Source organism: Rhamphochromis longiceps, linkage group LG13 (assembly GCF_057381845.1).
Source record: "Rhamphochromis longiceps isolate RC_006_pf linkage group LG13, R_longiceps_female_GT1.1, whole genome shotgun sequence".
In the NCBI taxonomy this organism is placed as follows: domain Eukaryota; kingdom Metazoa; phylum Chordata; class Actinopteri; order Cichliformes; family Cichlidae; genus Rhamphochromis; species Rhamphochromis longiceps.
In genome coordinates, this window is record NC_140569.1 from 26888244 (window position 1) to 26916188 (window position 27945).

Below are 27945 nucleotides of genomic sequence, written 5' to 3' on the forward strand. Positions count from 1 at the left end.
GATATATATATATATATATATATATATATATATATATATATATATATATATATATATATATATATATATATATATATATATATATATATGTAAGCTGAACAGAAAAAACAGAAAAAAAGAAAAAACGGAGTAGAAACAGAAGCGTCATATCAGTCGTGGCCAACTTATGGGATAAGTAAGGTGTGGTATGGAAACAACAAGCATTTTGGATTGGTAACCTACTGCTAGCTGTATAGCCGGTTAGTTTCTTTTTAATACATTTAATGCTGCCTGTTTTATATATATATGCATTTGCCTTGTGATGTAAAAACTAATATTTTAGGCCTGTCTTGAATTCTTTGTGACTGCTCTGACCTTCTTTTTAAAATGTGAATTGTCTCCTTGTTTGTTTTCTTGCAAGCAGGTTAGTAAGTCATGATAATGCACAACTGATCAACTATGGGCAATACAGAGTTAATATTGGCAGTGCTGAGATGGGTGGTTGCAATGCCTTGCATGTGGCAGAACATCATTGGTTAGCACTGCTGCTTCACAGTAAGAAGCACATGCATAGGGTCAGGTTCCCTGGTGATTCTAAGTTGGCCATATGTGTGGATGGACATCTGTTTCTCTGTATTTACACTGCAGTAGACTGTAAACCTGTCTAGGGTATTCACTGCCTTTCCCCCTGTGACATGGTATATGTCATATAAAAACATGGCAAATTTTTAAACTGAGTAAAAAAAAAAACTGCAATAACAAGCTTGAAAAGCAAGTCATACTAAAAAGAAATAGCTGGAAGAACACTGTGCAACTAATTAGGTAACCGGCAATAAGTCAGTAACATGACTGGATATGAAATGAGATTCTTAGAGAGGCAGAGTTTATCAGTAAAGACGGGCAAAAGCTCAACCACCGTAAAAACCTGTGTTACCAACTGTGTAACAATTTCATATTAATATTCCTTAATGTAAAATGTGTTGTGCATTCAGACATGCTCTTCTACATACCTTAATGATGTCTTCCTATCAGAAGGTATCAGCAAAGCATTTTCAACCAAAGAACTGCTACTCAGTGGATGTTTTCTCTTTTTGGACCATTCTCTATAAACCCTACAGATTGTTTTGTGGACAAAATCAGTAATTTTAGAAATACTCAGACAGCGTGCCACATTCAAAGTCACTTAATTTCACCTTTCTTTCAAATTCTGATGCTCAGTTTGAAATTTCGCAGGTTGTCTTGATCATGTCTACATGCCTAAATGTACTGAATTGTTTCCATGTTGTTGGCTGATTAGATATATATTTATCTGAACGGGTGGACCTAAAGAAGTGGCCAGTGAGTGTAGAAAGGATAATGCAGAGAGCGACCCAAAGCACAGTACAGAGCAGCAATTTTTGGTTATTTAAATTCATTCTTAACGACTGAGTCATATTTTCTTACACACAACAACCATAATATTATGCACACTTATAGTCATACACAGTTTTCAAATGTAGATAGGCTAATATAGTAATTTCTTTTGAGACTTTAAAATAAAATATTAACTACCGATTGCTTGTATTATACATTTAGAGGAGATGGAGGACCACGGACAAGCCTTGTGATTTAAAAAAAAATTATTATTAATAATAATATTTTTTTAGGAAAACCAAATTATAAAATTTCCTGTTTTTCCATAGCAGCTTTATTCATTTTTCACTCTGACAAAGGGCTGGAAACTTGATCTGTCATGCTTAACGTAAAAGGAAATCTACACGCAGACTGTCTAATCGGTTTCCGAATCAATGACAGTGCTCAATATTCTGAACTACTCTAGCCAGTTTGGCGCTTCGTTGCCATTATAATCTTGAGTATTTGGCTTTACGACGGACGCTGTCGTGGTCTAAGGCGTCAGTGGCAGAATCTATTAAATATTTGACAACCTGCCTCTATGAGGTGCGCTCTGCTCTTCTATCGATTGTTTGTGTCTAGTCAAAGATGGCGCCGTAACAGCCCAGGTTTGTTTTTCATGGGTGCAAAGTATGTTTAAGTGCATTAACCGAACGGCCCAGTTTACGAGATATCTTCAGTCAGCAGGCTACGTTTTCTGTCTTAACCGACCTTTTAGGTGAGCTCTTTTAGGTAAGTGTTGTAACTGAAAAATAGGAGAGTTATTTTTACACCGAGCAGCGAGGTGGCTAAACACCAAACTAATCTTAGCGGCTCGAGCCGGTTTTTTGACCCAGCTAACCTCACTAGCTAAAGCGAAATGTTAGCTGATCCTACATTGTGTATTTGTGTCCTGCGCTTCCGTGATCGCTTACAATACACTTTTTAGCTTTGCGGAACCAAATGTTTGCCAGCGAGTTAGACAAGACATCCCGTTTCTCACATGGTTGCTTGGTAACTTTTCTGAAGCTTTTATCCCTCATTAAATAAGCTAGCGCGACTTTGCTTTCTGCGTAATGGATTAATTTGTGTCCTCTACTGAGTCACTGTAGCACACTGTAATCCCCGTTGTGCTCAGTACCAGAGAGATGTAATGTTTCCACACATCTACGTCGTGGCTGTCTTTTAACTGTCATTGCTGTTTAGCTTACTGTACGTAAGTAGCAATTACACCAAGGCAGTAATAATAGTTGGTTATCTAAACTGTGTTGCTGGTTTCGTTTGATTTTTTTGTTGTTCAAAAACAGTGTTCCCGAAAATCATTAAAGATTTCATGTAATATTTCAGTAAAACTGCAGTAAACGAGCCATGTGTTGCTTAACAGCTCTTACAGTGATGTGTGGAAACTACGTGAGTCACGGCACCTGTTAAAACACAGCTAAATCCTTATGGGTGTTTTTTTTTCCTTCTTATTCATTCAGACAGATCATTTCTATATACACAACTATCTAGAAACGCTTTACTTCTTTATGCTTCCAAGGACCCAGACTTTCTTTCATTTATTTATTTATTTATTTATTTATTTTTATTGGTCTTGAGCAGTAGTTCTCCAGGCTTTCTTACATTTTTCTGACACAAGTTTTTATTTGGACTCTGGCAGCTTTTTGAGTCGGTTTTAGCCATTGTACATGATCATTTTCACAATAATCTTTTTGATGTTGGTTTTTAAATTTTGTTAAGACACTTAACACTAACCAGGTGATTCCCATAGAGCTATTAGCTGAAAATGTATGACATATGTTAACATCTTGTGCAGTGTATCCTGCAATTTGAGGAAATTGGTTAAAAGAAGTTTTAGACCTGTCACTTTTATCTGCAACAGACGAACCGTATCTTAAAGTCATGTCTTTAAGGAATAGAGGAAAAAGACATCCTGTCAATACTTGAAAGATGCATCTGGGACCTTCAGATGATCCATCTGCTCATCGCTGCACTCTCATTAGAAACGTTCTCAGTTGAAGAATGGATGTCACCATGTTTCACTTCTTAAAGAATGCAAAATTACACAAGAACAGGACTTAAAACCAGTGGAAGAACAAAATATTCTTACACAGTGATGAATCCAAATTTGAACATTTCAGTTCAAGTCGTCAGCAGTATATATGGAGGTGGTTGGGAGAGGTCCAACTGTGAGTTTCTACAGTCATCTGTGAAACATGTTGGAGGCTATGTCATGGTTTGGGACTGATGTTGGCAATCATGTAAAAACTGATGAATTATTACTAACCTATTTAACAAACTATGCAGTACTATCTGGAAGGTGTCTGATTGGTTCATTTTTAGCATGACACTGTGTTTAAGAATAAAGGTGGTCATACCAAATATAGACTTCTAAGCTCACTTGCATTTAGAGGCATCTATTGTCCTAAAATCTCCTTTGGCCATTATGTCACGTTAAATCAAAACATATTACAATTTTAATTGTAAGTGTCCATTTGGTTTTCTTTGCTTGCAGACTGGTGTCATCCTTGTCAGTCAGAATGACCGACCCGGCTGTGAGGAGGGTGGTTAGTGATGTTATTCGCTCACCTGAGGATAAGCGGGAGTACAGGGGCCTGGAGTTTATCAATGGCCTGAAGGCAGTGCTCATCAGTGACCCGACCACAGACAAATCTTCAGCTGCTTTGGATGTCCACATAGGTAAATAGGTTTTAATTTTCTTTGTCCTGGCCAGGTGACCATGATTTTTTTCCGTGTTCTATCACACCATTTGGAAAAGCAGAGCAATTTTCCCACATCATAATATAACTGTGCCTTGCTGACCAATATACTTTCATGCATAGAGTTGCCTCATTAGTTGCCAGACGTCTTTTAAGCTTTGGATGGGTATTTCTGATGTCTATTATCTAGTATTTCTGTTTGCAAACTAGATATGACATTATGTACTTATCGGGTTTCTCTATTATAGCTTTTCACCAGCAAATAACATGTAACTGTTGGGACTCACAGCTTAAAGTTCTCACTGACTAAGCATTAGATAGTTGTTTTGAATGTCTGAGGAAGTTGTGAAATTCCTGTGACATTCTTTTTATATGTTGAATAAAAATGATAAAGAATTTAGTCATGTACATCTCATTGTTTATAAATCTACCTGTTGTGGTGCCGTTACAGATCTGTTTTTCTCACCTGGCAAACATTAAGTCACAACTGTTGCATGGATGAAAGAGAAGCAGCACCATTAACTACATTTCTCTGGGAATTTCTTTTCAATTTGCAGGTTCTCTGTCTGACCCACCAAACATCTCAGGGCTGGCACACTTTTGTGAACACATGCTGTTCCTGGGAACAGAGAAGTACCCCAAGGAGAACGAGTACAGCCAGTTCCTCAGTGAGCACGCAGGCAGCTCCAATGCCTTCACCAGCGGAGAACATACCAACTATTATTTTGATGTTTCCCATGAGCACTTGCAAGGAGCATTAGATAGGTATGTTGGTGTTCATTTGATGGTATTAATTTTGGCAGAAACATCAAAGTGATACATGATACACATTTAAAAGCTCAGTGGTCTTACATTTCTAGTAGATAGATTAAAAAAAAATTATATATATATTTTTGGTGACATTGTCTAATTGTTCCCTTGTGCTGTTCAAGCCACCTGGACTTCAGTGGTAGGAAAGAACTGTGAGGAGTGATCTGAATTATTGATGATGATTCCTTTGTGGAAAATGAAAGGATCGTATAATTCAGTTAGTCAGCCTAATTTTCCTATTCTTATTAAAAATATATACAAACTAGATATCTGAATATTATGGTTTTTCTTTTAAAATTATAGTTACTTAATTAAACCAACATTTCTAGGTTTTAGGAGGTAAACAGTGAAAGATTATTAGTATTTTGGAGTTTGTATGTTAAGAATACAACATCTATTAAAAGAAGTTCATGGTCCATTTCCTTTGCAATAATGTTGATTTTTTTTTTTTAAGCAGTCTTATGATGTGACAGAACTACAGTGATTACTTTTTACAGTATAATGTTTGCTGTGTACATCTTTAGATGCACACTATGAATTTTAGTGTGCTTAGCATTTCCTCATTTGCATGGCAGTTGCTCTGACTTTGTACTCTTGCAAAGCTTTTGTTCATTTTCCAAACAGTCATAACGTATAATCTGTATTTAATATAAACAAGATTGTACACACCAGAAAATGCTGAAAATCTGAAATCTAGTAGTATTATCACACACCTCTGTTGTTATTCTACATGCTGAAATGTACTCCTTGATAACAGCAACTTCTGACCTTTGTAGGTTTGCCCAGTTCTTTCTGTGCCCATTGTTTGACGAGAGCTGCAAGGACCGCGAGGTGAACGCTGTGGACTCTGAGCATGAGAAAAACCTGATGAATGATGCCTGGAGGCTGTTTCAGTTGGAAAAGGCCACTGGCAACCCAAAACACCCTTTCAGTAAATTTGGAACAGGTAGAGACTGTTCTTGCCAGACTTCACTTTAAAACTATGTCTTTACATCATTCATTCTGACTGCTTAGTGCATCACATTTCAGTTGTTATAGCAGAATATTTTGACTGGAGAGCAAAACCGCCCTGCACAGAATATTTAAGCAAGAATTCCCTTCATAGGGTCGATATGATGTGTTTTAGATTTTGTATTAGACTACTAATCTAGAGCAGAATCCAGTCACATATGTTAACTGTGGCTAATATTTGATTAAATGAGGTTTACATTCATGCAGCCTACTTATTATAAGAGACGGCTGTTTTAGCCCAGAAATACTTCTCAATGGCTTTGGTTTTTTATTTTAAACATGAACTAATTTCAGTTTGTTTTTTGAGAAAGCAGTTTAGGAGTTTTCTGATGGTCATTCCAGATCAGAGTGACGTATACTCAGAGCAGCTCTGAGCTCAAAATAGCCACCTGATGGCAGTCTTGAATTATACCGTCTGTATTCCCATTAAGAACAGGAGAGGATCAGACGTATCTGAAAGCAGTGCACTCAGCAGACTAACATAGCTTCTCCTGTCTGCTGCTTTGATGGTGTCTCTTTTAAAAAACAAAAAAACCCCACTTAATTTGCCTTAGAAGTGCTTCATGTAGACTGTAGCACTTGTTTTAGGGGGTTGATTTTATAATATAGAAATTGATTATGGAATGTAATTTCACTGAATTTCACTACGGGAGTGTGTTGCCTTTTCTTAATTACATTAAAATGTACATTGCTGATCTTTTTATAGGAAATAAATTGACACTAGAGACCAGACCATCTAAAGAGGGGGTTGATGTCCGTCAGGAGCTTCTGAAATTCCACTCTACATATTACTCTTCTAACCTCATGGGACTGTGTGTGTTAGGAAGAGGTAAGATGACATTGCTCACGCATGTGATGTTTAAATGTTGCAAAATAATCATCTGACCTGAACAATGTGCAAGTCATGCATGAATGTCGCCTGAATTCTAGTATTTCACATTTCATTGTAGAGCAAAACGATGTGTTGTTCTCAAATCAGCTGTGATAATGTGCCTTGGTGTCACTGCCAAAAACGAGAGACTTTCAAGATAACATATCTGTTTCGTTCCATCGAATAACGTGAAAGTGATGAGAGACTTGAGTTACTGGCTTTTAGGGACATTAAACCTGTTGTCGAACATTTTTGACTTAGTGGTACCATGGACAAGTGCTGCTGCCATGCCTTAAAAAAAGAGCTAATTTTGTATAAAGTAAGCTATATTAATGTATTTTCATTTATTAATAGATTTATATAAGTAATCTAAAGTTGCAAAATAACTTGAAATTAAAGCTTTAAAATGAATAAATGAATGCTGGACTTGTAGACTCACCATCCTTCCAGTCCATACAGGACACATGATCCTGCATACCACAGTTCACCCACGCATGTAGTTAGTAATTAGAAGTAAAGATGTGTTATAAGTCATGTGGGTGTGGTGTCATACAGATTTATTTTTCTTTTCTTGTCCTCCTGTACTAAGCTGTATTAATCAGTGAGCGTTCTTAATATTTAAAACTTCAAGACTCAGTTTGAAATCAAAGTTGTTAGCTTCACTTTGTGGAGAAATATTTTGTAGCATTAAATCCTACTAAAAAATTGTGTTGGTTTGATAGAGTTTATATTACCTAGGAACACCTTGGGTTAATTATAAATATGACTCAAACACTACTAAAATGTATTACCTATCCAAATTAATACATTTTAGTAAGCTGAACTATTACTTCAAATACTCTTAGACAAAGAGCACGTAGATTTAAAAAAACAAAACAAAATACAAATGTTAAGTGCCAAATGTTCAGCAATGTACTTTTAAATTAAAACTTAACAGTGTCTAATTTCAAACCAGGATACACACAGTTCTTTGTGGCATTTGTTTTCCATTCCATTATAGGCCTTTAAGAATGGCCTATAATCTGCTTTAGTGTTAAAATACAGACTGCAAGCAAGGTTTACTTGAGCCAGTTTGTTTGACAGCTAAAAGTTACAGGCTTGAAATGCTAATAGCTAGCCAATCAACTGTTTTGGGGTTTTGTTTTATTTTTTTAAGGGGGGGAACTTTATTGTAAATTCAGTATCTGTGATTTTTTTTTTTTTTTTTTTTTTTTTTTTTTTAAACCCTTTGTTGGCAGAATCACTGGATGAGTTGACGGCCATGGTGGTTAAATTATTTGGAGAAGTGGAAAACAAAAACGTGCCTGTTCCAGAATTTCCCGAACACCCCTTCCAGGAACAACACCTTAAAGTGAGCTGTTTACTTCTCACTCCTTTACATTTTTACTGCATTGCAAAATGTCTGTAAACATTTTTTCCCCTAACATGTTACTTTGGGATTCATAAATTCTTCTGTTTACTACAGTCATTGAAGTGTCAGATGAAAGAGCCCTTAGTAACACATTTCTGGTTGGTGTTCTTCTTTTTTCCTGTTACAGCAATTCTACAAAGTGGTTCCCATCAAAGACATTAGAAATCTTTATGTGACTTTCCCCATCCCAGACCTACAGAAGTACTACAAATCTAACCCAGGACATTATCTGGGACATCTGATTGGTCACGAAGGACCTGGAAGTTTGTTATCTGAGCTGAAATCTAAAGGTAGCAGACTGCAAGCTGGTGTCAAATATTATTAGAGCAAGTGATACACTTAGTAAAACCATATCCTAAAATATATGATTGGCTCCGAGGTTACTTATGTGTTAAAATGTATAAAAACATAAAATGTAACACCAGGAGACCTGTGTTCGTCTTATTTAGTGATTGGAATAGAAGTCAGTTTTCTTTTAGGACAGAAACATTCACAGTAACAGTTTCTTTTATCATAAAAATGAAAGAAACACCTTACTAAATTTTCACAATAATTACTTTCTAAGGCTGGGTGAACACACTTGTTGGAGGTCAGAAAGAGGGAGCCAGAGGATTCATGTTCTTCATCATCAATGTGGACTTGACTGAGGAGGGCCTCTGTAAGTCATGCATCTCACTACTTTACATGAATTGTACCTAGTTTGTGTGTTTTGCATGTGATTATGATCAATCACAGTATGTGTAGGGAAAAGAAATGTAAATATTAAATCTTGGGGCATGATCTGTGTGTCACTGCAGTGCACGTTGAGGACATAATCTTCCACATGTTCCAGTACATCCAGAAACTACGTACTGAAGGGCCTCAAGAGTGGGTGTTTGAGGAGTGCAAGGTGATTTATGTTGTTAGTTCAGTGATACTTTCTAAGAGTCAGTATAAGCGGATTTCCTATTCCTCACTGTAAAAGCTAGTTTTAAAAAAGAAATTAGAATAGCATATGGATTCCATTATGTGCATCACAGTTAATAGATCTGGATCAATAAGCTAAATGAATGTAGTCATTGTATGTTTGGTGATTTCAGCTGTTATACCTTCAACCTTTTTGTCTCTCTCTATAGGATTTAAACAATGTTGCCTTCAGGTTCAAAGACAAGGAGCGTCCCCGTGGCTACACTTCCAAAATTGCAGGTTTACTACATGTAGGTCCTTCTTTTATCTGCAGTCATTGTTTCCAGGCAGCCTTGTCAGAATCAAGCTAGTTTTTATTTGTATCAAAATGCACAGTATGTGATTGTTGCAGCAGGTGGAGTAAGGTACCAAATGTTTAATTTACTTTTTGGGTTCTGGGGACAGCAGTCTAAGGAGGAAACCCAAGACTTATCTCACATTAGACAGTTTTTCCTGTGAATCCAGGGAGATAAAGAGTCCTTCTCTTGTCAGACAGGAGATCTCCAGTGAGTCTTGGGTAAGGGCATGCGGTCAAATGCATGCAAAATACCCACCCCTGCCGCTGTTTCTCACCTAGTGCAGCTCCAAAGTGGAACAGAGTCCAGCCCTTCCCCAGGAGCTTTGTTCCAGAGCCCAAGCTATGTGTTGAGGCGAGCCCACTATATCCAGTTCATGTACCACAAGCAAGTACATGGAAGCCGGGGATTGTGTTGGGACCTTCACCTTTGAAGGTCCCACTCAACATGGGCCCCTACAGCCCTTTTAGACCCATGTAGGCTTCTTTGGGCAAAGGCCAGCTGGATCCCATGGGCTAAAGCACATGGCTCCAAAGTGGGGCCTTGGTCCTTTATTTTATTTTTAATACAAAGGGTTGTGTTTGCATATTTAAGATGGAATACATGCACATCTCCATACATTTGAGAGCTTGCAGTCATTGTAAGATATTATGTAACAACTTTGTATAGCTACTGTGCTTCCAAAAACACAGCGAGGTTTTAATAGTAAATGAGATTCATCGTCGGTCCTTTTAAGTAGAAGTTTAGAATTTACTTTATGGAGGCCTTTTACACATTTGTGTTTTCAAACGGTGCAATGCCAACAGCTTTCTTTGTGTGTCGTAGTACTACCCTCTCGAAGAAGTTCTAGCAGCAGAGTACCTCTTGGAAGAGTTCAGGCCAGATCTGATCGAGATGGTGCTGGATAAGCTGAGACCAGAACACGTCAGGTCAGTGTGACTTTGCAATGTGTAGTGAGGCTCACTTTACCTTTTCTGTTACCAAGTAATAAACTGCACAAAACTAGAAGTAGATTAAGGCAATAACAACAGTTGTAAAAGAAGACTGAGTTTTGTGTTTATCAAGCAAAAAATAACCTGCTGATTAGATCATTTCTGCAGCAGTGAACTTGTTGGGCAAATTTCTGTTTGCTTCTTTTACTTTAATCTGAGTGTATAACCTCTCAGAGGAAGATGTGGGCACATGGTGAGATAAACTTTAAGCTAAACTTTACAGCTGCAGTCCCACTTGGATAACTGGACTGAAATAAAAGTGGGCCTGGTGTAGCTTTAATTCATTTACTGGGTTGCAGCTGCTGTGCCAAGCAAAGTCCAGACTTGTAACCGGTCCATTTCTTAATGTGTATTAAGGAGACGACAGCATGCAGTCATTGGTTGACCCTGACAGTTTGCATGCCAGTCTCTTCCTTTACTGAAGTAGCCATTTAATTCTGGGCTTTTGCCAAAACTGCTTTAAATTCATGAACGAATGCTTCTTTATTTATCCATCTCATTCCAGCTGCAAGAGAACTTACAGAGAAACACCATTTCCTTTTACACTGAGTCCTTGAACTTTGTTTAACTAAAACATACTGATGGGATAAATGTTCAAACTTAGGAAAAACCTGCACTCTGACAGCTCCAGCCAAACGATGTGTCAATGGCTGTGCACCACCTGAAACATGATCGAAATGGAAAAGCACTCACATCTTGTGCAGCTAACAGGCACTAAGTAGCACAGAGGGCTTTTTGTATAGATCTATAATGTGACCTGTTGTCTTCTTACTTTTCCAGAGTTGCAGTGGTATCAAAATCATTTGAAGGACAAACAGACATAACAGAAGAGTGGTACGGCACGCAGTACAAACAGGAGGCCATCTCTGAGGAGACCATCAAGGTGAATGATTGTGTCCAGTTTTTCTGCTGTGTAATCAGCGTATAACCACTACATCAGTTATATAAGGGTCTGATTGTTTATCTTTTTCTGTTGTAGAAATGGGCAAATGCAGACCTCAACGGCAAATTCAAATTGCCAATGAAAAATGAGTTCATCCCTACCAACTTCGAGATCTACCCTCTTGAGAAAGACTCTCCGTCAGTTCCCACTTTAATCAAGGCAAGTGTTTTCTCTGCACAGCTCCATCAAAGTGTTGTCACTTTTCATTGTCTGACTGCGTTGGACGGTCCCTGCTTACCTGCTTCTTCTTAAGTCTCTTATGCTTTCATATGGAAATGTGGTATTGTGATTTAGACATCAAGCATTAGTTGTTGTTATGTCAGGATCAGAGGAACTAAGCAGCTAATAAAAGCTTACATTTCCCATCTCTGTTGGAACAACTGAATAAAAGTTAGTATGGCTTATCAAAGTAACACTGTTAGATTTCTGTGATTAAATGAGCGTCGTCTGCTTGTACAGTTTACCTTCTGCTTGCATTTCAATGCTTTACTTTGTTAAGACTTCCCATGAATATGAAATTAAGTTTGGTTTTCATTTCTTCCAGGACACTGCTATGAGCAAGGTGTGGTTCAAGCAGGATGACAAATTCTTCCTCCCCAAGGCTTGCCTGAACTTTGAGTTCTTCAGGTGAGTAGTAAATATAGAGGATTTGTTCTGCAGCTGGAGTGTGGACACAAATTCTTACCAAGTAAATTGTGACTCTTAAGATTAACTCAATAATAAGAAATCATAAATGTACTGCTGCTACAACAGTGCATAATAAGTTTTAAAGTAATCAGATAACAAAGTGCAAAAATAATTATCAAAATATTCATTTATTAGTGTCATCAGGTTTCCCAATGTGATATGGAGACACACATTTTCTTTGAAGTTGTGTAAGATGTAAAATTGCCAAAGTTACCTACTTTGGTGACCCATTGTGACAAGGGAGCAACTAAAAGTAGCTTTTACGACTGTACCGGAGAGTAAATCTCATATTGGTTACACTTAAAATGCAGATCTTCTGGAAAATAAGTCCAGGTTTGACTGTGGATGGTCACAGGTCAGCATGTTAAAAGCAACAAAGTTAAATAAGTGCCATGTGTAACTCCACATAAATGGACACACCATTCTACTGGTTGTCTTCTTTATTCAAGGTAGGTGGCTGTTCCCTTGTTCAGTGTTGATTTAATTTAGTAGGATTAAATGCTTCTGGAATTAGCTACTGTGTAATATAGGATCGTTTGGATTAACTTGGATCAGCTTCTTGACAAACACTGCCAAACCCTTCTAGGTGGGACTACAATTAGACAGTATTAGTCTGTAAGTAATTCCACTGTTACACTGCTGATAGCTACAGTTAATTATATGTTCATAAATTGTGAAACATGCTACACAGTAGTTGCAGTTTGCATCAGCTCGTGCAGCTTTATTTGTATGCTTTGTGTGACATTTTCTCTACAGCCCGTTTGCGTACGTGGACCCATTGCATTGTAACATGGCATATTTATACCTGGAGCTCCTCAAGGACTCCCTCAACGAGTATGCATATGCAGCCGAGCTAGCTGGCTTGAACTATGACCTCCAAAATACCGTCTATGGGATGTATGTAAGTATTCACAATCCCTCCCATCGCCGACCTCATGCCGCCTTCCCTTTATTATCCTCAAACTGGGCTACAGTGGCTCAGGCAGGCCTGGGTCAATAGCTGACGTTAACCTTCCAATCTGACCGCGTCTGTGGCCAGACTGCAAGTTACAATAACAGGAAACTGTCGTATATTGAACGTTTTTTATTGTTTGACATGCTTGATCATTTGAGACGGTTTTGTAGAGATTTTGAACCTGCGTGTGTTTTACATCACCTTCTAACCTGTACCCGGCTGGCATAGTATCTGTTTTATTTACAACTCCCTCTTTTATAACTGCTCATCAACCTCCTGTTAAAACACCATGCCTACCTGCGAGGGCTTTTATTCTCTCCATATCAAATCATCCTTTAGGTGTGCTGGGGTTAAACACACACCTGTAATTAAGGCATCAGGTTTGAAAGTCAGCCACTATTCTTCCATCAAAAAGTTTTTGTCAGTCAGTGCAGAACAGAAAGCCGGTCATGTGGCTGCATATACATACTCTTCATTATCATTCTTCTCATATGTGTTTTTATTTAGTGTTGGGCAACACTTGATTCCCAACAAACATTTATTTGTTTCATTTCTTTCTTTTTTTCCTTCCATTAGTCGCTACCTTTACGCAGACCCCCTGCACTGCAACATGACCTACTTGTTGCTCAGGTTACTGAAGGATGATTTAAAAGAGTATACATATGCAGCCCGCCTGGCTGGGCTGGTGTATGGTGTAGCCTCAGGGATGAATGCCATCCTCGTAAGTAAGCCGTTTGAAGTCTGGAGGGAAGATGGGGTGCCAGTGAAGGCTGCACTTTGAGGCTTTAACAGAGTGAAAATAACTTGGCGGTTGTGGTTTCTACACTCTTGATTGTGTGAAATCCTGCTTGTTCAATCTGAGAGAGAAGTCTAATATGCATTTTCTTGCAAATAACAAAACTGGGAGTGACATCACTCCTTTGTTCTTAGGTATGTAGAATGCGGCATTAAATTTAAAGATCTGTGCAGGTTTATCTAGGAGGTTTAACATCATTAGGAGTGTATCACTAAATCAGGTGTTTTTCTGTTTCCTTGATTTATGAATGAGCAATTTGCTTGTGTGCATATGTGTGAGATTTAATGTTGTACATCAAAGTAATGGCCTGAATCAATCTGGTTTGCTGTGGTGTTGTCTGTCCACTGTTCTTTAAAACCTGCTGACTTCTAACAACTCTTCAGCTGTCATAATGACCAACTAACCTGCATTCATTAGCTCCCTTCTCACCTGTGAATTCATGACTGTGGTGTGTCCTTACAGAGGGCTGTATAGCTGTGTGATGGGCTGCAAGTAATTGATCTGAGTCAGCAGTGTTAGTGTGGATGCTGGCCGTTTGTCAAGGTTAACGATGTTTGGAGAGATTACTTTTAACAAGTGTCACTGCAGGGGCTTGGCCACAAGGTGAGGTGAGCTGTGGGATGAAAGTGACAGCGAAGCCCTGGGAGGTTATGCTGAATCCTGAAGGGCCATTAGGTGTGCGTGATGCAGGAAAATTCATTTATGCCCAAGCACGTGCAGTGAACTCAGGCAGAACATTGACTTTGTTTTTGAGTCTCTAGAGATTCAGATTATTCTTCACCATGAGGAGTCGGTCTAATCTGGAAAGATTTTCTTCACAATAGTTTGGCCAGCCCACGATTGAATTAAATGGAGAACACATTCATGTATTCATGGTAGCAAATGAATGCAAAACCTTCATAACAACAAATGTTAACTGTTATGCTAATAAGCTTAATGTATCCTTTTGTTTGTGATGATGTGCCGCCTGTCTCCTGTCACTGTGTGCTGCAGCTGTCTGTTAAAGGCTACAGTGACAAACAGCACATCCTGCTGAAGAAGATCATCGAGAAGATGGCCACTTTTGAGATAGACGAGAAGCGCTTTGACATCATCAAGGAAGCTGTAAGTTCAGACTCACTGACTCAGTAATAGTTTAGCTTCCAGTCTCAGTTTTAATGGTGATCTGATTCTGCCTTCTTTCTTTCTGCAGTACATGAGGTCTTTGAATAACTTCAGAGCTGAGCAGCCTCACCAGCATGCCATGTACTACCTCCGTCTTCTAATGACCGAGGTCGCTTGGACCAAAGATGAGCTCAGAGAGGCTCTAGATGGTGAGACTCTTAATGTTTCTCTTCTGTCTCAGCAGGAATGCTTACTGGCTGCTTTTTCATCTGTGAACTAAACAGAGTTAATTAAAACACATAATACAGAGCATTTCTTACATTTAAAAAAAACAACTTGTGTGGAACTTCCACAGGCATTTTCCACACTCACTGAAAGGTCAGTTCAGGTCCCAGGATGGTGCAGTAGTTGGCGCCACCCCCTCGCAGGGAGGTTCCTGGGAAGAAGGTTCCAACTCCTTTCTGTGTGGAGTTAGCATGTTTTCCCTGTGCTCCCTGACTTCTTCTCACAGTCCAAAGACATGCATTTTTGGTAAAGTGGTGACTCTAAATTGGCCATGAATGTGAAGTACTTGAAGCGTGTGGACTAAACCCAGTAAAGCAATCAAATTGACCTGAATTATTGTAGTCAAGTCTCAGAACAGGTCAAATTTAACCCAGACACTGTAAAGGTTAAATCACATAGCTGCAGTGAAAAATGTAAAACTATCACTGAAGTTTTCAGGTTTCTGCACACAGTAGAGGCCTCTCCTCTCGCCTTGGGTCTTTTCTTTTCAGTTTTTCTCCTTTAAATGCTGAAGCTGTCCTCTAGCAGTTGCTTCCCTAGCTGCAGTCTTTCCCGTGCACAGTGCCAGTCTGGAGCCTGCAGGGCAGCTTGTTATATTTTTAACCACAGAGCTTACACAGAGTATCCTCAGATTCACACGAGACTCAATTAACCTGCTGGGTAGGGACCTGGAGCTCAGTCACCTGGGCTTCCAATTAGCACAGCTCAGTTTTGTTATCACTCTCTTTAGCCCGCCGTCCTCCTCTGTCTGTGGTCTCTGAGACGCTGTGAGTGTCATGACTTAAATTTAAACTTTTATGCACATCTAACTCAGTCTTTAGGTATTATTTTTACTACTGCAATATGACGTGCTGCTTTGCTGCTTTGTTCATGGCAGGAAGACTGCCCGATGAAATCACCACACTCAACAGTTATTCTTTGAATCAGTCTGTTACCAGCCTTGGAAAATTACTCTTTGATTGATTGCTTTTGCCTGTGATCTGTATTGCAGATGTAACTCTCCCACGCCTTAAGGCCTTCATACCTCAGCTGTTGTCACGGTTACATATTGAAGCACTTCTTCATGGCAACATCACCAAGGAGGTTTGTTTGGAGTCACTACTTATTATTACTTATTTATCCATATCTCAGAGGTTTATTGTCTCATCAGATCCTGCACTTCAACCTGCTCGTCGGAGAATAACACTCTTAAAATGGAGGAATGATCCCTTTTGTGATCATCAAATTATAATAATGACCAGCTTCTCTAACAGCAGAAGATGAACTAACTGAGGGGTTTATGTGAGAGAACAAAACTGATTTAGTTATATCAGTGGAAAAATTTATAGATAAACATAAACTACTCACCGAGAGTCAGTACGGATTCAGATCAAGCAGATCAACATCATCGGCACTATTAGATTCAATAGAATACATCACAAATTCCATAGACAAAAAGCAATATGTGGCTGGGTTATTCATAGACTTGACAAAGGCATTTGACACTATAGATCATGATATATTAATAAGAAAACTGGAACGTTATGGTGTCAGAGGGGTAGCTTTAGATTGGGTCCGGAGTTATTTAGGTGACAGGAAGCAGTTTGTGAAATTAAATGGTGGTTGCTCCTAATGTATGGACATTGCTTGTGGTGTACCCCAAGGGTCAGTTTTGGGTCTAAAATTCTTCAACTTGTACATTAACGACATCTGTAAAGTGTCCAAAGTATTAAAAATGGTTCTCTTTGCTGACGATACAAACATTTTTTGCTCTGGTGATGATCTGCAGAATTTATTGGAGGATATGACTAATGAAATAAGTAAAGTGAAGTTCTGGCTTGATAAAAACAAATTATCATTAAATTTGAATAAATCTAAACTTATGTTATTTGGAAATAGTAGTTTAAATACAAATGCAAAGATTCTAATAAATGGTGTTGATATTGAAAGAGTCAGTGAAAATGCATTTCTGGGGGTAATAATAGATGAAAAACTTAACTGGAGAGCTCACGTAAGATATATTCATTCCAAAGTATCACGTAGCATTGCAATACTAAGCAAGGCAAAGCAAATATTCGACAGAACATCACTTCATATTCTATACTGATCACTGGTTTCACCATACTTAAGCTATTGTGCAGAGGTCTGGGGCAACAACTATAAAACCACATTACATTCACTTTTTACTCTTTAAAAAAAAGCAATTCGAATCATCCACAATGCAGGTTATAGGGAACATAAAACTCACTATTTTTGCAGTCTGAAATATTGAAAAGTTGACGATCTAGTGAAATTCCAAACAGCACAAATTCTATTCAAAGCAAAAAATAAAGAACTGCCAGGTAATATTCTGAGTATGTGTTTTTTTTTGAACGAAGGAAGTTATAATTTAAGGGGTTTTTGTAACTTCAAAACAGGGACGTACTACAAGAAAAGGCTTTTGTGTTTCTGTTCATGGAGTGAAACTATGGAACAAACTGAATATGGAATTAAAGCAATGTCCGAACATAAAACTGTTCAAAAAGAGTTATAAAAATATGATCTTCTCGAACTATAAAGAAAAGGAAAATATTGAAATTAAGTGAATGTCTCCATTTAAAAACAAACAAACAAAAAACTCATGTGATATTATAGTATATAGTATATCAGAAATCTGTTCACTATTTTTATTACAAGTTATATCAGTAAGGAAGCTGACTAAATATTAACTGATAATTTATGGCAAAGGGGTGGGATTAAATAAGTGTTTACTTCTTCCCACTCCCTTTCAACATGTAAATTAGAACATTTTGTATAGTATTTTTTCTTTTCTTTTCTAAATGTACCTGTATATTGTTCACATGTTGAAATAAATTACCAATCATATCACAATTAATGTTATAAAATATACAATGTTTAATTTTTTATGGAAATTAAAAATGCCTTTGGCAAAATGTCTACACTGTATATCAGTGAAGTCAAGATGCTTACCACGCATATTGAGAATAACTTCTATCACAGTTCACTATACAAGTGCTCTTAAAAAGCACCTGCTGGTTATTTTGAGTAATGTAGTAAATGTTGGTAGGTACAATAAATGTAAAATTCTTGAATCTCTACAAAATGTTTTTCTGAGAGTTCAGCTGGTGTTACTCAAGAGTTTGTGGACTGAAATGTTTGAATTTCATTTCCATCTGTCACTCCTCTAGTCTGCTCTTGGCATGATGCAAATGGTGGAGGACACGCTCATTGAGCATGCTCACACAAAGCCTCTCCTCCCGAGCCAGCTGATTCGCTACAGAGAGGTGCAGGTTCCAGACGGTAGGTCCTCTACTCCTCCAAACCACAAACACAGACGCACACACACATGCACACACATACAGATTAAGCACTGTAAATCTTCATCTGCCAGTCATGACTGTCTCCACGGCGACCACGCAGATGGGTTCTTGTCCAACACTCTCGCCCTCGTCATCAGTGACGCCATCGTGTGTTTGTTGAAAAAAGACCTGATTGAATTCAGCATCCCACATTTACCTCAAAGGAACATAATGGTCACTGAGTGGAAATGGACGTCATTGGCTACAATACATGCACACCTTACTGTCAGCAGCTCAGACAATGAACACACACAGGCAAACCTGCACTGCCTTTCAGATCACATTAGGAAAGCTGAATGATGTGGAGGCGAAAAGCAGAGCTATAAATTATACAGAAAATTATCAACGGTTTCCCTGTGACTCAAAGTCTACAATGAGAAACTCACATTTTCACACATCACATCAGTATTTTGAGTATTCAAAGGATGCGTCCGACAGCAATGTTGAGCTATTGCTTGCTTCAGTGTGTGTGGAACTTTTGACATGTTAAGAACAATGTGAGAGGAGCTGTGGCTCGGTGCTCAGGGAGTGTCAGGTCCAGAGTGCTCAGTCAGCATGTGCATAAAGACACCTGCATTACTCAGCCTGCACTCGTCCTGCATTCAGAGCAGACTTGATCACAGTGGATTTAAACAAACTAGAGTTATTGCTGTTGGCATTCAACGGGCTGTTTCTGTCTTATTGAAGTGTCCCCTGTCCTCTATCTGAACTGTGCTGGTTTTACTGTACAGTACTTATCTATGGCTCAAGCAATGTACTGAAGTTCAGCTGTAAAACTACAATGAAACAGCTCATGTGCTTTTTGTAGGAATTGCTTGTGCAAGTTTCTAATGCAGCACTGAAAGACCTGATTAAGTGTGCAGGGATGGATTGTATTAAGTTGTACAGCACAGCTGGTGAAATTCATTTCTAAGCTTATCAGAGTTCATGAGTCAGTGGATTTTGGGTTAATGAAAAGGATTGTGCTTTAAATGACTTCAGATGGTTTTGCTCACTCACATGCCAAGTTTAGTTCTCAGCGTATCTCAGTGAGGTCCTGTTGAACCTTCACAGACCAAAAAGCAAAGCCAGAAGAATTACAGGTGCTCATATTTTTACATCTAGTCTTTCTCTTTCCTGTTTTTAGTCTTTTTAATATTACATATAACTGCACAAGTACAAAAACAAGGTGAGTACATGGGGTTAAAGTTGAAAAAAATATATTAAAAAAAAACCCTAATAAAATACATTGATGTGAAGTGTCATTCAGTTTTCCCCATAAAATGAAATGGTTTTATCGCCACATGAATGAAGGCGGTCCAGTTATTTTGCTTTGCGGGGATTATTTTGGTGATGTTTGTTTGTGGTCATCTTTTCATAGCGATTTGTCTTCCATGATTACAGCATAAATGTATGTTCTTATGTTCCTCTCAGGTGGCTGGTATGTTTACCAGCAAAGGAATGAGGTACACAACAATTGTGGCATCGAAATCTACTACCAAACAGACATGCAGACCACCCACGACAACATGCTGCTAGAGCTGTTCTGTCAGATCATCTCTGAGCCCTGCTTCAACACACTGAGAACCAAAGAACAGCTGGGTGAGGTTGCAAAACACACATGATAGGGCATGACACAGAACGTGGGTACCTTTTTCCAGACCATTTCAAGTTTATACAAACAGTGTCAGCTTTATCAAGTTTATTATTTATATTATTCATGCATCTAGTTGGTCCATAGTGGAATGGTTTACAAAAACCTTTCTGGAACAGTGTTTACAGCAGTCTGGAGCTCTTACCTACTTCCTCTCTTAATCCCCCAAAAGGCTACATTGTCTTTAGCGGGCCACGGCGGGCTAATGGAGTGCAAGGGCTGCGTTTCATCATCCAGTCAGAGAAGGCGCCCCACTACCTGGAGAGCCGAGTGGAAGCTTTCCTGTGTACTATGGAGAAAGCTGTGGAGGAGATGAGCGAGGAAGCCTTCCAGAAACACATCCAAGCCCTGGCCATCCGCCGCCTGGACAAACCGAAGAAGCTGTCTGCTGAGTGTGCTAAATACTGGGGAGAGATCATCTCTCAGCAGTACAATTTTGATAGAGGTGAGGCTTCCCAGCAGTCCAGTCCACCTCTCTGATAACTCTTAATTATGTTTAGTTTAGTTTGCAGGCCAAATGGGTTTTTCCTGATCTACCAGCTTGTGTAACACAAAAAGACAGCAATCCGCCCAGTTGTGGCAAATGGCTGCCCCTCCCTGGGCCTGGTTCAGCCAGAGGTTTCTTCCTTTAATCATATATAAAAGGATAATTAAAATAGCCTACCTTATTTAATCATGGATTCACTCTTGAGTCCATCTCTTAAGCATTGCAAACGGGAACTATTGTCTTTTTCTTTTTTTCTATTTTTTTTTTTTTTAAATTTAATTAATTTACTTCTGTTTTTCCTGCTGTTTTGCAGACAACATTGAAGTGGCGTATCTGAAGACGTTGACAAAAGAAAACGTAATGGAGTTTTACAGAGTAAGTAGTATAGCTTTGTCTCATGATGCCTCTTCCTTGGAAGACTTTTAACAGCATGAGACATGTCCTTGTGTCATGCTGGATTGCTCAGTCTGACACCTGTTTGAGACAAAACTGTTTGTAGCTATTTTTATTTTTATTTTTTTTAGGGTAACTGTAGCAACTCCTAATCATAGTTTAGACACTGGCAGGTTCGTTAAGCAGGATCAATTTGTGCACTAGATGAGGTTCAGTTCATTTACTCAGCTGCTACCTGCAGGTCCCTGGTCAGCATACCTGTCAAAGTGGCCACGCCCCTCACTGTAAGCCTGATGAAGTTTCAAAGGATACATTATGAAAAGACTTCACTGAACTTACAGATGTTCTCAACATGCTTTTTAATGCTGTGAAGTTGAGGCTGTTAGTATGGGACTCTGTGGGAGTTTGGCCACTCAAAGAACTACAGTTTTTCATCAGCATCTTTATTTTCAAAGGTCACATATCCTCGCCCCCACGTTTTGCACTGCTGAAAGAATATATGTCAGACAAAACTCAATTAGTATCTACTCAGGTTGACTCGGCTCGACATGTTTTGAGGGTATTCCATCAGGTGGTAGTACCTGGTACTAGGTACTTTTTTTAGTACCTTTTCAACTGGAGTTCATAGCGATCAGAGGCGATCTGAAAATGTGGCGTCAATAGACTGCATGTCATCGATTGGGCAGTCAGTGGCATCACTCGATGAGTCACGAGAGTGTCTCCTGTACGAAAACCATATTTACCATTTCTGAAACCCGGCATAAGAGAAATGGCTACACAGAAACAACACTGTGGTCCCCATGTCTGACAGAAAGCCACAGACCTAGCAGCAGGTATAACATCGCCTCCAGGTCCACCTCTGTTGTAGCGTTCGTGTCACATACGTGACGTCACGGGATGTTCGATTGCGTTGCTAATAATGACCCCACACACATTAGGTGGTACTCGATTGTAATGGAAAACGAGTCGAGCTGAGTTGCGAGAAGGTACTAATGGGAAAAAAGGACTTTATTCAGCACCACCTACTCTGTTTGTGTGTCCACACATACACAGATCCGCTGCATTCATTCTGCCCTCCTAGCTTTCATCTCATCCAGCCTCCTGCTTCTATTCATAGCTGTGGAGGTGACACTGACACAGGACGCTCACAGCATATCAGCGGCAATAATGACAGCCAGCCGGCTTGTTTCGGGGGGATAAAGAGCCCAAGGACACCTGGCCCCAGAAAGAATTGGCATTATCGGAGCCCTGCAGAAACCATTACAGCCCCCATGCAGAATAAACCTAATGCATTTCTAATGTCATATCAGCAGCAATCGCACAAGCTGCGTCTTTTCTTTTTCTTTTTTTATTATTTAATTTCTGGTTGCCACAGTTGACGCCGTCTGACTGCAGATGAGCCAAATGTTCAGTCTAATATAATCCTCCATCCAGAGTCGGAGATGAAGCCCGACTGTGTCGCTAAATCTCCACAGGGCTGTCACAACTGATCACACACTCAGTGGGGAAACACACACAGCCGTCCTGTCTGTGCTGGGTTTCTTTTCTGTGGTAGCAAAGTTCTTTCCCAAAAGTGATGAGTCATTCCATTAATGGAGGGAATAGTTTCTGGTGATGATGTTCCCTGACAACCTCCATGTATCATCCTCACCTGTCTGTCTGTCTATCCAGGAGCGACTGACGGTCGAAGCCCCAAAGAGACACAAAGTGTCGGTGCACGTGCTGTCCAGGGAGATGGACACCTGTGAGTATCTGTAGACACAAGATGATAACATGGGCTTCATTTAGACACCCACTGAGGTCGCTCACTGACAGTCTGACCTGTCTGTGTGTACATCAGGTCCAGTAGTGGGAGAGTTCCCCGCTCAGAATGATGTCAACCTGGCTCCTGCTCCTTCCCTGCCACAGGTAAGGATCAAACTTTTTTATTTTTATTTGTAAACCTGACAGATTCCCCAGCTGCTGATATTCAGTCAGATTTTAACATTACTATAAATGCGCAGCTTAAATGTGAAACGGTGAACAGTGATCAAACTTTTTATTTTTTCTTGATATGCACTGACGAGGACATTATACTACCACTGTTCTATTGAAATATAAAACAAATGTCCTCATATGTGGATCTCATTTTTCTCAGAAACAAAAATTGGGTTAAAAAAAAAATCTGGTAATTCTTTGTTTCCAAGCAAAGAGAAATTAAAAATGCATGCCATGAAAGAGTTCGGGTCTTAGGAGGTTAAATGTGAAAAGGTGACAATAACCAGGACATCCCAATACATCTCGTTAACCAATAACTGAAGGGTAGAACTGCCACACCATTAACCTGGGTGGATTTGTAGCTTGTCACTGTCTCACACACCGAATTGCTCAAATAGATGTTATTATCTCTTTTTTTTTCTTTTTTTTAATATAAATTAAAATTCTTCACGCTGACATTTTTTTTTTTTTTTTTTTTTTTTTTGTTAATCATCAGCTTGTGTCAAATGAGGTGGACATACCTTTCAATTGCATCTTCTTCTTGCTATTCTAGCCATGCTCAGTGAAGACATTCAGGCAGCTCCTTTAATGTCCTGGAGGCCTCTTGGCAGCCTCTTTTGATCAGTTTTTCCTTTTCTCCATTTGTTGATGACAGTGTTCATTGTGTTCTGTAGTGTCTAACACTTTGTCAAAGCCTGCTTTTAGGCTCCAAATTATAACATGTCATTTAGAAAGAGAATAGCATTTGTTTGTTTCTGGACTATTTCTGGAGTTTATGGAGGGGGTCGTTTTTCAGCCGCCCTTTGATCTGATCTTTCTTGCAGCCCACAGTGATTCAGGACATGACGGAGTTCAAGAGGAGTCTGCCTCTGTTCCCCCTGGTCAAACCTCACATCAACTTCATGGCAGCCAAACTGTGAGCAAGGCCGGCAGGTCGACACAGCAGGGAGGCACGGAGGGCGGCCCTGCTCTGTTTCACATCTAACCACTTCACCTCCTCCTGCCACTAGGAAGACCTTCATCTGACGGAGCCTGCATGAGTGTGTGTTTGTTTGCGTGGATGCATGTTGAATGCAGGTGTGTGCATGTGTAGCAGGGAGGAGCCACTCAAAGAGGAAACAAAAGAATCACAAAGTTGTTGACGTAGCTGTGATAATTATAGAGGTAACACCAGAATCACCTCATGTAACTTCTCTAATAGGAGACGTAAGCTCACGCTTCACAGCACTGTGTAGGCTGCTGTAGACGAAAAAGAAGTAAAACGACAAAAAAAAGAAAAAAGCTGAGGGCCAGGACCCTTTAATGAGTTCAAGTGTACTGCAGAAGCTTCACAGTAGGAGGCTTTTTATTTGGATTATTCAGAGACATCCTGCTTTGAGGATGGATTGTGGGTTTATTGTGATGAGCTGTTGAGGTTAAAGACAGTAGCTCCATGAAGGTCTTTGCTTTTATTTGTTTGGACTGGTGTGTTTGTAACTCTCTGAGAGGAACCACAGCTCTCCTGGGGGGGAGAAATCCCAGAAGATGCACTCGGGAAAATGAAATCTTTTAAGTCAAATTTCTGAATTTTAACGTGTTTGCCTGTAAACTGCTAAAATATTGGGATCCTATGAGGAGCTGTTTTTAAATTGCTAACCACTAAACCATGCCCATACATTTCTTCTTTTTTAATGCGTTTCACAGTAGTATGTCACTCAGACATCTCAGGGGTATGTCCATGCTGTTTTGCCTTTTATTATTATTCAATTTTATTAGTAATTAAAATAAAAACATTTAGTCTGTCATCTACATCAGTATGTTATTCAATTTACAGTGTGATCGGTTTCTGAAAACTGAAAAGTAACGGCTGTAGAGACATTTTTGTTTCTCTCCCAAAGCTTTGGGGAGGTCGTCAGGATCCGTTCACTCTGCATGAGAGACTTTCTGCAGCTGCTACCTTTCAGATTAGTTTGTAACCTGGTCTGATTTGAGGCACAATCCTGGAGGATCCATTCTGTCCCCAGCATAATTCTGGGTGAGCATTAGCTCTTAAAGCATAGATGTCAAACAAAGCAGCTCGAACTTTTTCTCTAAAAACAAGAAAACATTTCATATTGATGTCTGAAGGCGAGAGTTTGGTAAAACGCTCCAGTCTGGATCCTTTTACCGAAATATATGCACTTCTCTCACTAAGCAATAAACTCAGTGCTGTGCAGAGGAAACAGCGTGGGCCTAAACCCCAGAGAGGACCGCCTCCAGCCTGATTGCTTTGTTGGCCCTGCTTGGTGCAGTGCTAACGTGACCTGCTCTCTTGGTGCTAACCAGTTTCACAGTGTAAAAACTACTGCTGGTGGAGCCGCAAATCTTAATTTATGTTTTCCCATTCCCCTAACATATCTGCTCTCAGGTAGAGTTCATGAATAGTCCTGCTTTTTCAAAAGTTTCTTAAATATGTCCCGGCATTTTACTGTCTCAATTAGATCCAAACTATTTCGTTTTTTTAATTTCAAACAAGTCCATTATCAACTTCTACTGCTTTAAAAGGCACTATATTACCTTGTGGTGAAAACCCAAAGAACCAGCAGCAGAAGCATGCCTTAGTCTATTATTTACACAGCATGTAGCTCCACAGCGTCTCAGGAGAGCCGGTGATAAAGCAGTTTTCACACAGCGTTCTAGATGAAACCAATGTTACATATCAGGCTTGGGCGGGCCGTGCACTGTTTGACGTGAATTACCTAGTGAGTGGTTTTCATTTAGAAAATCAAATTTTTAATTTCTGGATGTATTTAGCAACTCAGAATGACTGTGATTGGCTGGTGGGGGTCATGGGCAGGTGAAGAGTGCTGAGTTTGGTCTTTTTATGTTTCTTGTGTGTTTCTAATTAATAAACAGCTGAATGGAAGCTCGTCTGTCCCACTTTTCCAGTCTCAACACGTGCACGTCAACATTTGGAAAATACATTTATTTACAGAGCTCATACTGTAGAAGTCTAACATTAGAAGCATCGTGTGCACAACAGTTCAGCCTCTCGGCAGAGAGGAGATCTGATGGGAAAGGTTTAGTCTGCAGATCTCAGAACACCTGCACAGAAGTTGACATGTGCAGGTTAAATATTCCAGGTGGTTGGTTATACAGTGTGTTAAACAGGCTCTCTCACTCAGATTCTCATCTCAGCAATAACTTGTTAATTCAAAGCCACGTTATTTACACATGAACAAAGGAGTTTGATACATTAGGCTTCACGTCTTATAAACCAAACTGTTTTGGTCGGTTCACTCAAATCAGAGCTCTATATTCATCCGTCCTAATATCTCAACATTTCAATACATTTGCCAGAAATTGTGGCTAAACTTGAGCATTACCTCACAGTATTTAACTGAAACAGGAGCACTGTGATGGATTTTGAAAATTGGAGATGACTTAGGTGCCAGGGTTTTATCCTGCTCATCAAAGCCATGTGCAAAACAATTTTGATCATGCTTGTTGACAGTGTAAGTGTATTTGGACCCACCAGGTCCTCTGCAGGTTTGAGTTGACGCCGCTGAACATGAGTTTTCCCTACGATGGTGGTGATGGTGGGGAAGACCAGGGCGCCACACAGGATCCGTGTGGCCCACATATGGTCTTCCAATATCCTCTGCAGGGATCCGAGGAACTGGACAGCCGATCCCTGCAGACACACGAGTATTAGTTTTATTCCTGCATAAACCTGAGGGCGCAGCTGCTGACACAGTTGAGTTTCAGAGGCTGAGGATTGATTTATTTATCTGTTTGTGGCTGTGATGAAGTGAACACCGACCAGCTGCAGTGAGGATTTCTGTGATGGATGAGGAGACGGTGTTTGAGGTGTTAGTAACTCTCCATATTATTTGTTTTTGTCTGAAACTTGTCTGCTATCATCAGGTTATGATAATCAAGTTTCTGACTCAGCTCCTTACATGGATTTATATTATTGTCTGTTTATTATTTATTATTGGCTGTTCTTTAGCAGCAGCAGACATTAGAGCATCATCGTTTCACACTGACAGTTACACCTGAGTACGGTTAGACTCACACAGTGCAGTATACAGCTAATGAACAAAAGTATGAAGATATAAATGTAGATACACATTTTCAGGATCAAATGTAAAGAGTGTGTCCTGAGGAGATGGAAAACAGCTGCACACAAGTCCAACTAGTTGAACTGTGAATTCAACATCACTACATCTAAAAATAGAAACAGAAAGCAGGCCTGATGCATGAAACTGCTTTGTGCACTGTGAATTCAGTTGCCTTTACTCAACTTAACTTAAGTAGACACTTATGTGACAGCGGTCCAGTAGATGGAGCCCACCATGATCCCTTTATCAATGCTGAAGTTCACGGATTTTACTCAGAAGACGGAGTTGTGTTTTTGTCCATCAGTGAGTCATTCTGCATGGTTTGCTGAGCTACGATTTGGGGGAAAGGATAGCTATTATTATCGCTATTGTGGTATTTCAGGAACTCGTGCACCGGGATTCCTGGACTGCTGTAGTATCTGATGAACTTGGATATGATGTTAGAGGGACCAGCCAGCTGCAAAGCGATTGCGTGATCACAGATAAGAATGATTCCAAAATCCCGGAACATTAAACATTATTATTATTATTATTATTATTATTATTATTATTATTATTATTATTATTATTATTATTATTATGTTTAAAAAACAAAGTAACAGTGCTCATTATGTATTAACCTTAACGGGTTACAGAAAATGGGCCACCTGAGTTCTGTTCTCGGCTATTTGTTTGTGCCTGCTGGTGTGCCTTTCTGTATGTGCACAAGCATGCATATAAACACAAACAAAGTTGTGCGCACATGAGCTCACAATCACTGAAAAGAGAGTGGTTGTTTGTTTGTTTTCCCGTTATTTTTCCGCAACTTTTCATTTTCACCCATACAAAACGCTGAACTCCTCACCCCGGCAGTGTAATC

At 39.4% G+C, this 27945-nt stretch overlaps 1 protein-coding gene across 4 annotated transcripts; it reads left to right on the forward strand.

The window, feature by feature from the left end:
* Positions 1-124: 124 nt before the first annotated feature.
* Positions 125-27633, forward strand: LOC146656007 (insulin-degrading enzyme). Of its 4 annotated transcripts, none has more exons than XM_085428792.1 (25): positions 125-239; positions 3866-4050; positions 4628-4835; positions 5657-5826; positions 6598-6720; positions 8001-8113; positions 8301-8463; positions 8739-8831; positions 8971-9062; positions 9289-9369; positions 10240-10343; positions 11187-11289; positions 11386-11508; positions 11894-11976; positions 12793-12937; positions 14781-14891; positions 14980-15100; positions 16168-16259; positions 18344-18455; positions 19928-20095; positions 20320-20592; positions 20948-21009; positions 22699-22771; positions 22868-22935; positions 23829-27633. In XM_085428792.1, exons 2-25 carry the CDS (start codon positions 3891-3893, stop codon positions 23922-23924), a joined length of 2937 nt encoding a protein of 978 aa, XP_085284918.1. In that variant the 5' UTR covers positions 125-239; positions 3866-3890; the 3' UTR covers positions 23925-27633. The 4 variants fall into 4 exon arrangements, with proteins under 4 accessions (XP_085284918.1, XP_085284915.1, XP_085284916.1 ...); XM_085428789.1 differs by lacking the exon at positions 125-239 and adding an exon at positions 1939-2089; XM_085428790.1 differs by lacking the exons at positions 125-239; positions 12793-12937 and adding exons at positions 1939-2089; positions 13568-13712.
* The last annotated feature ends 312 nt before the right edge of the window (positions 27634-27945 follow it).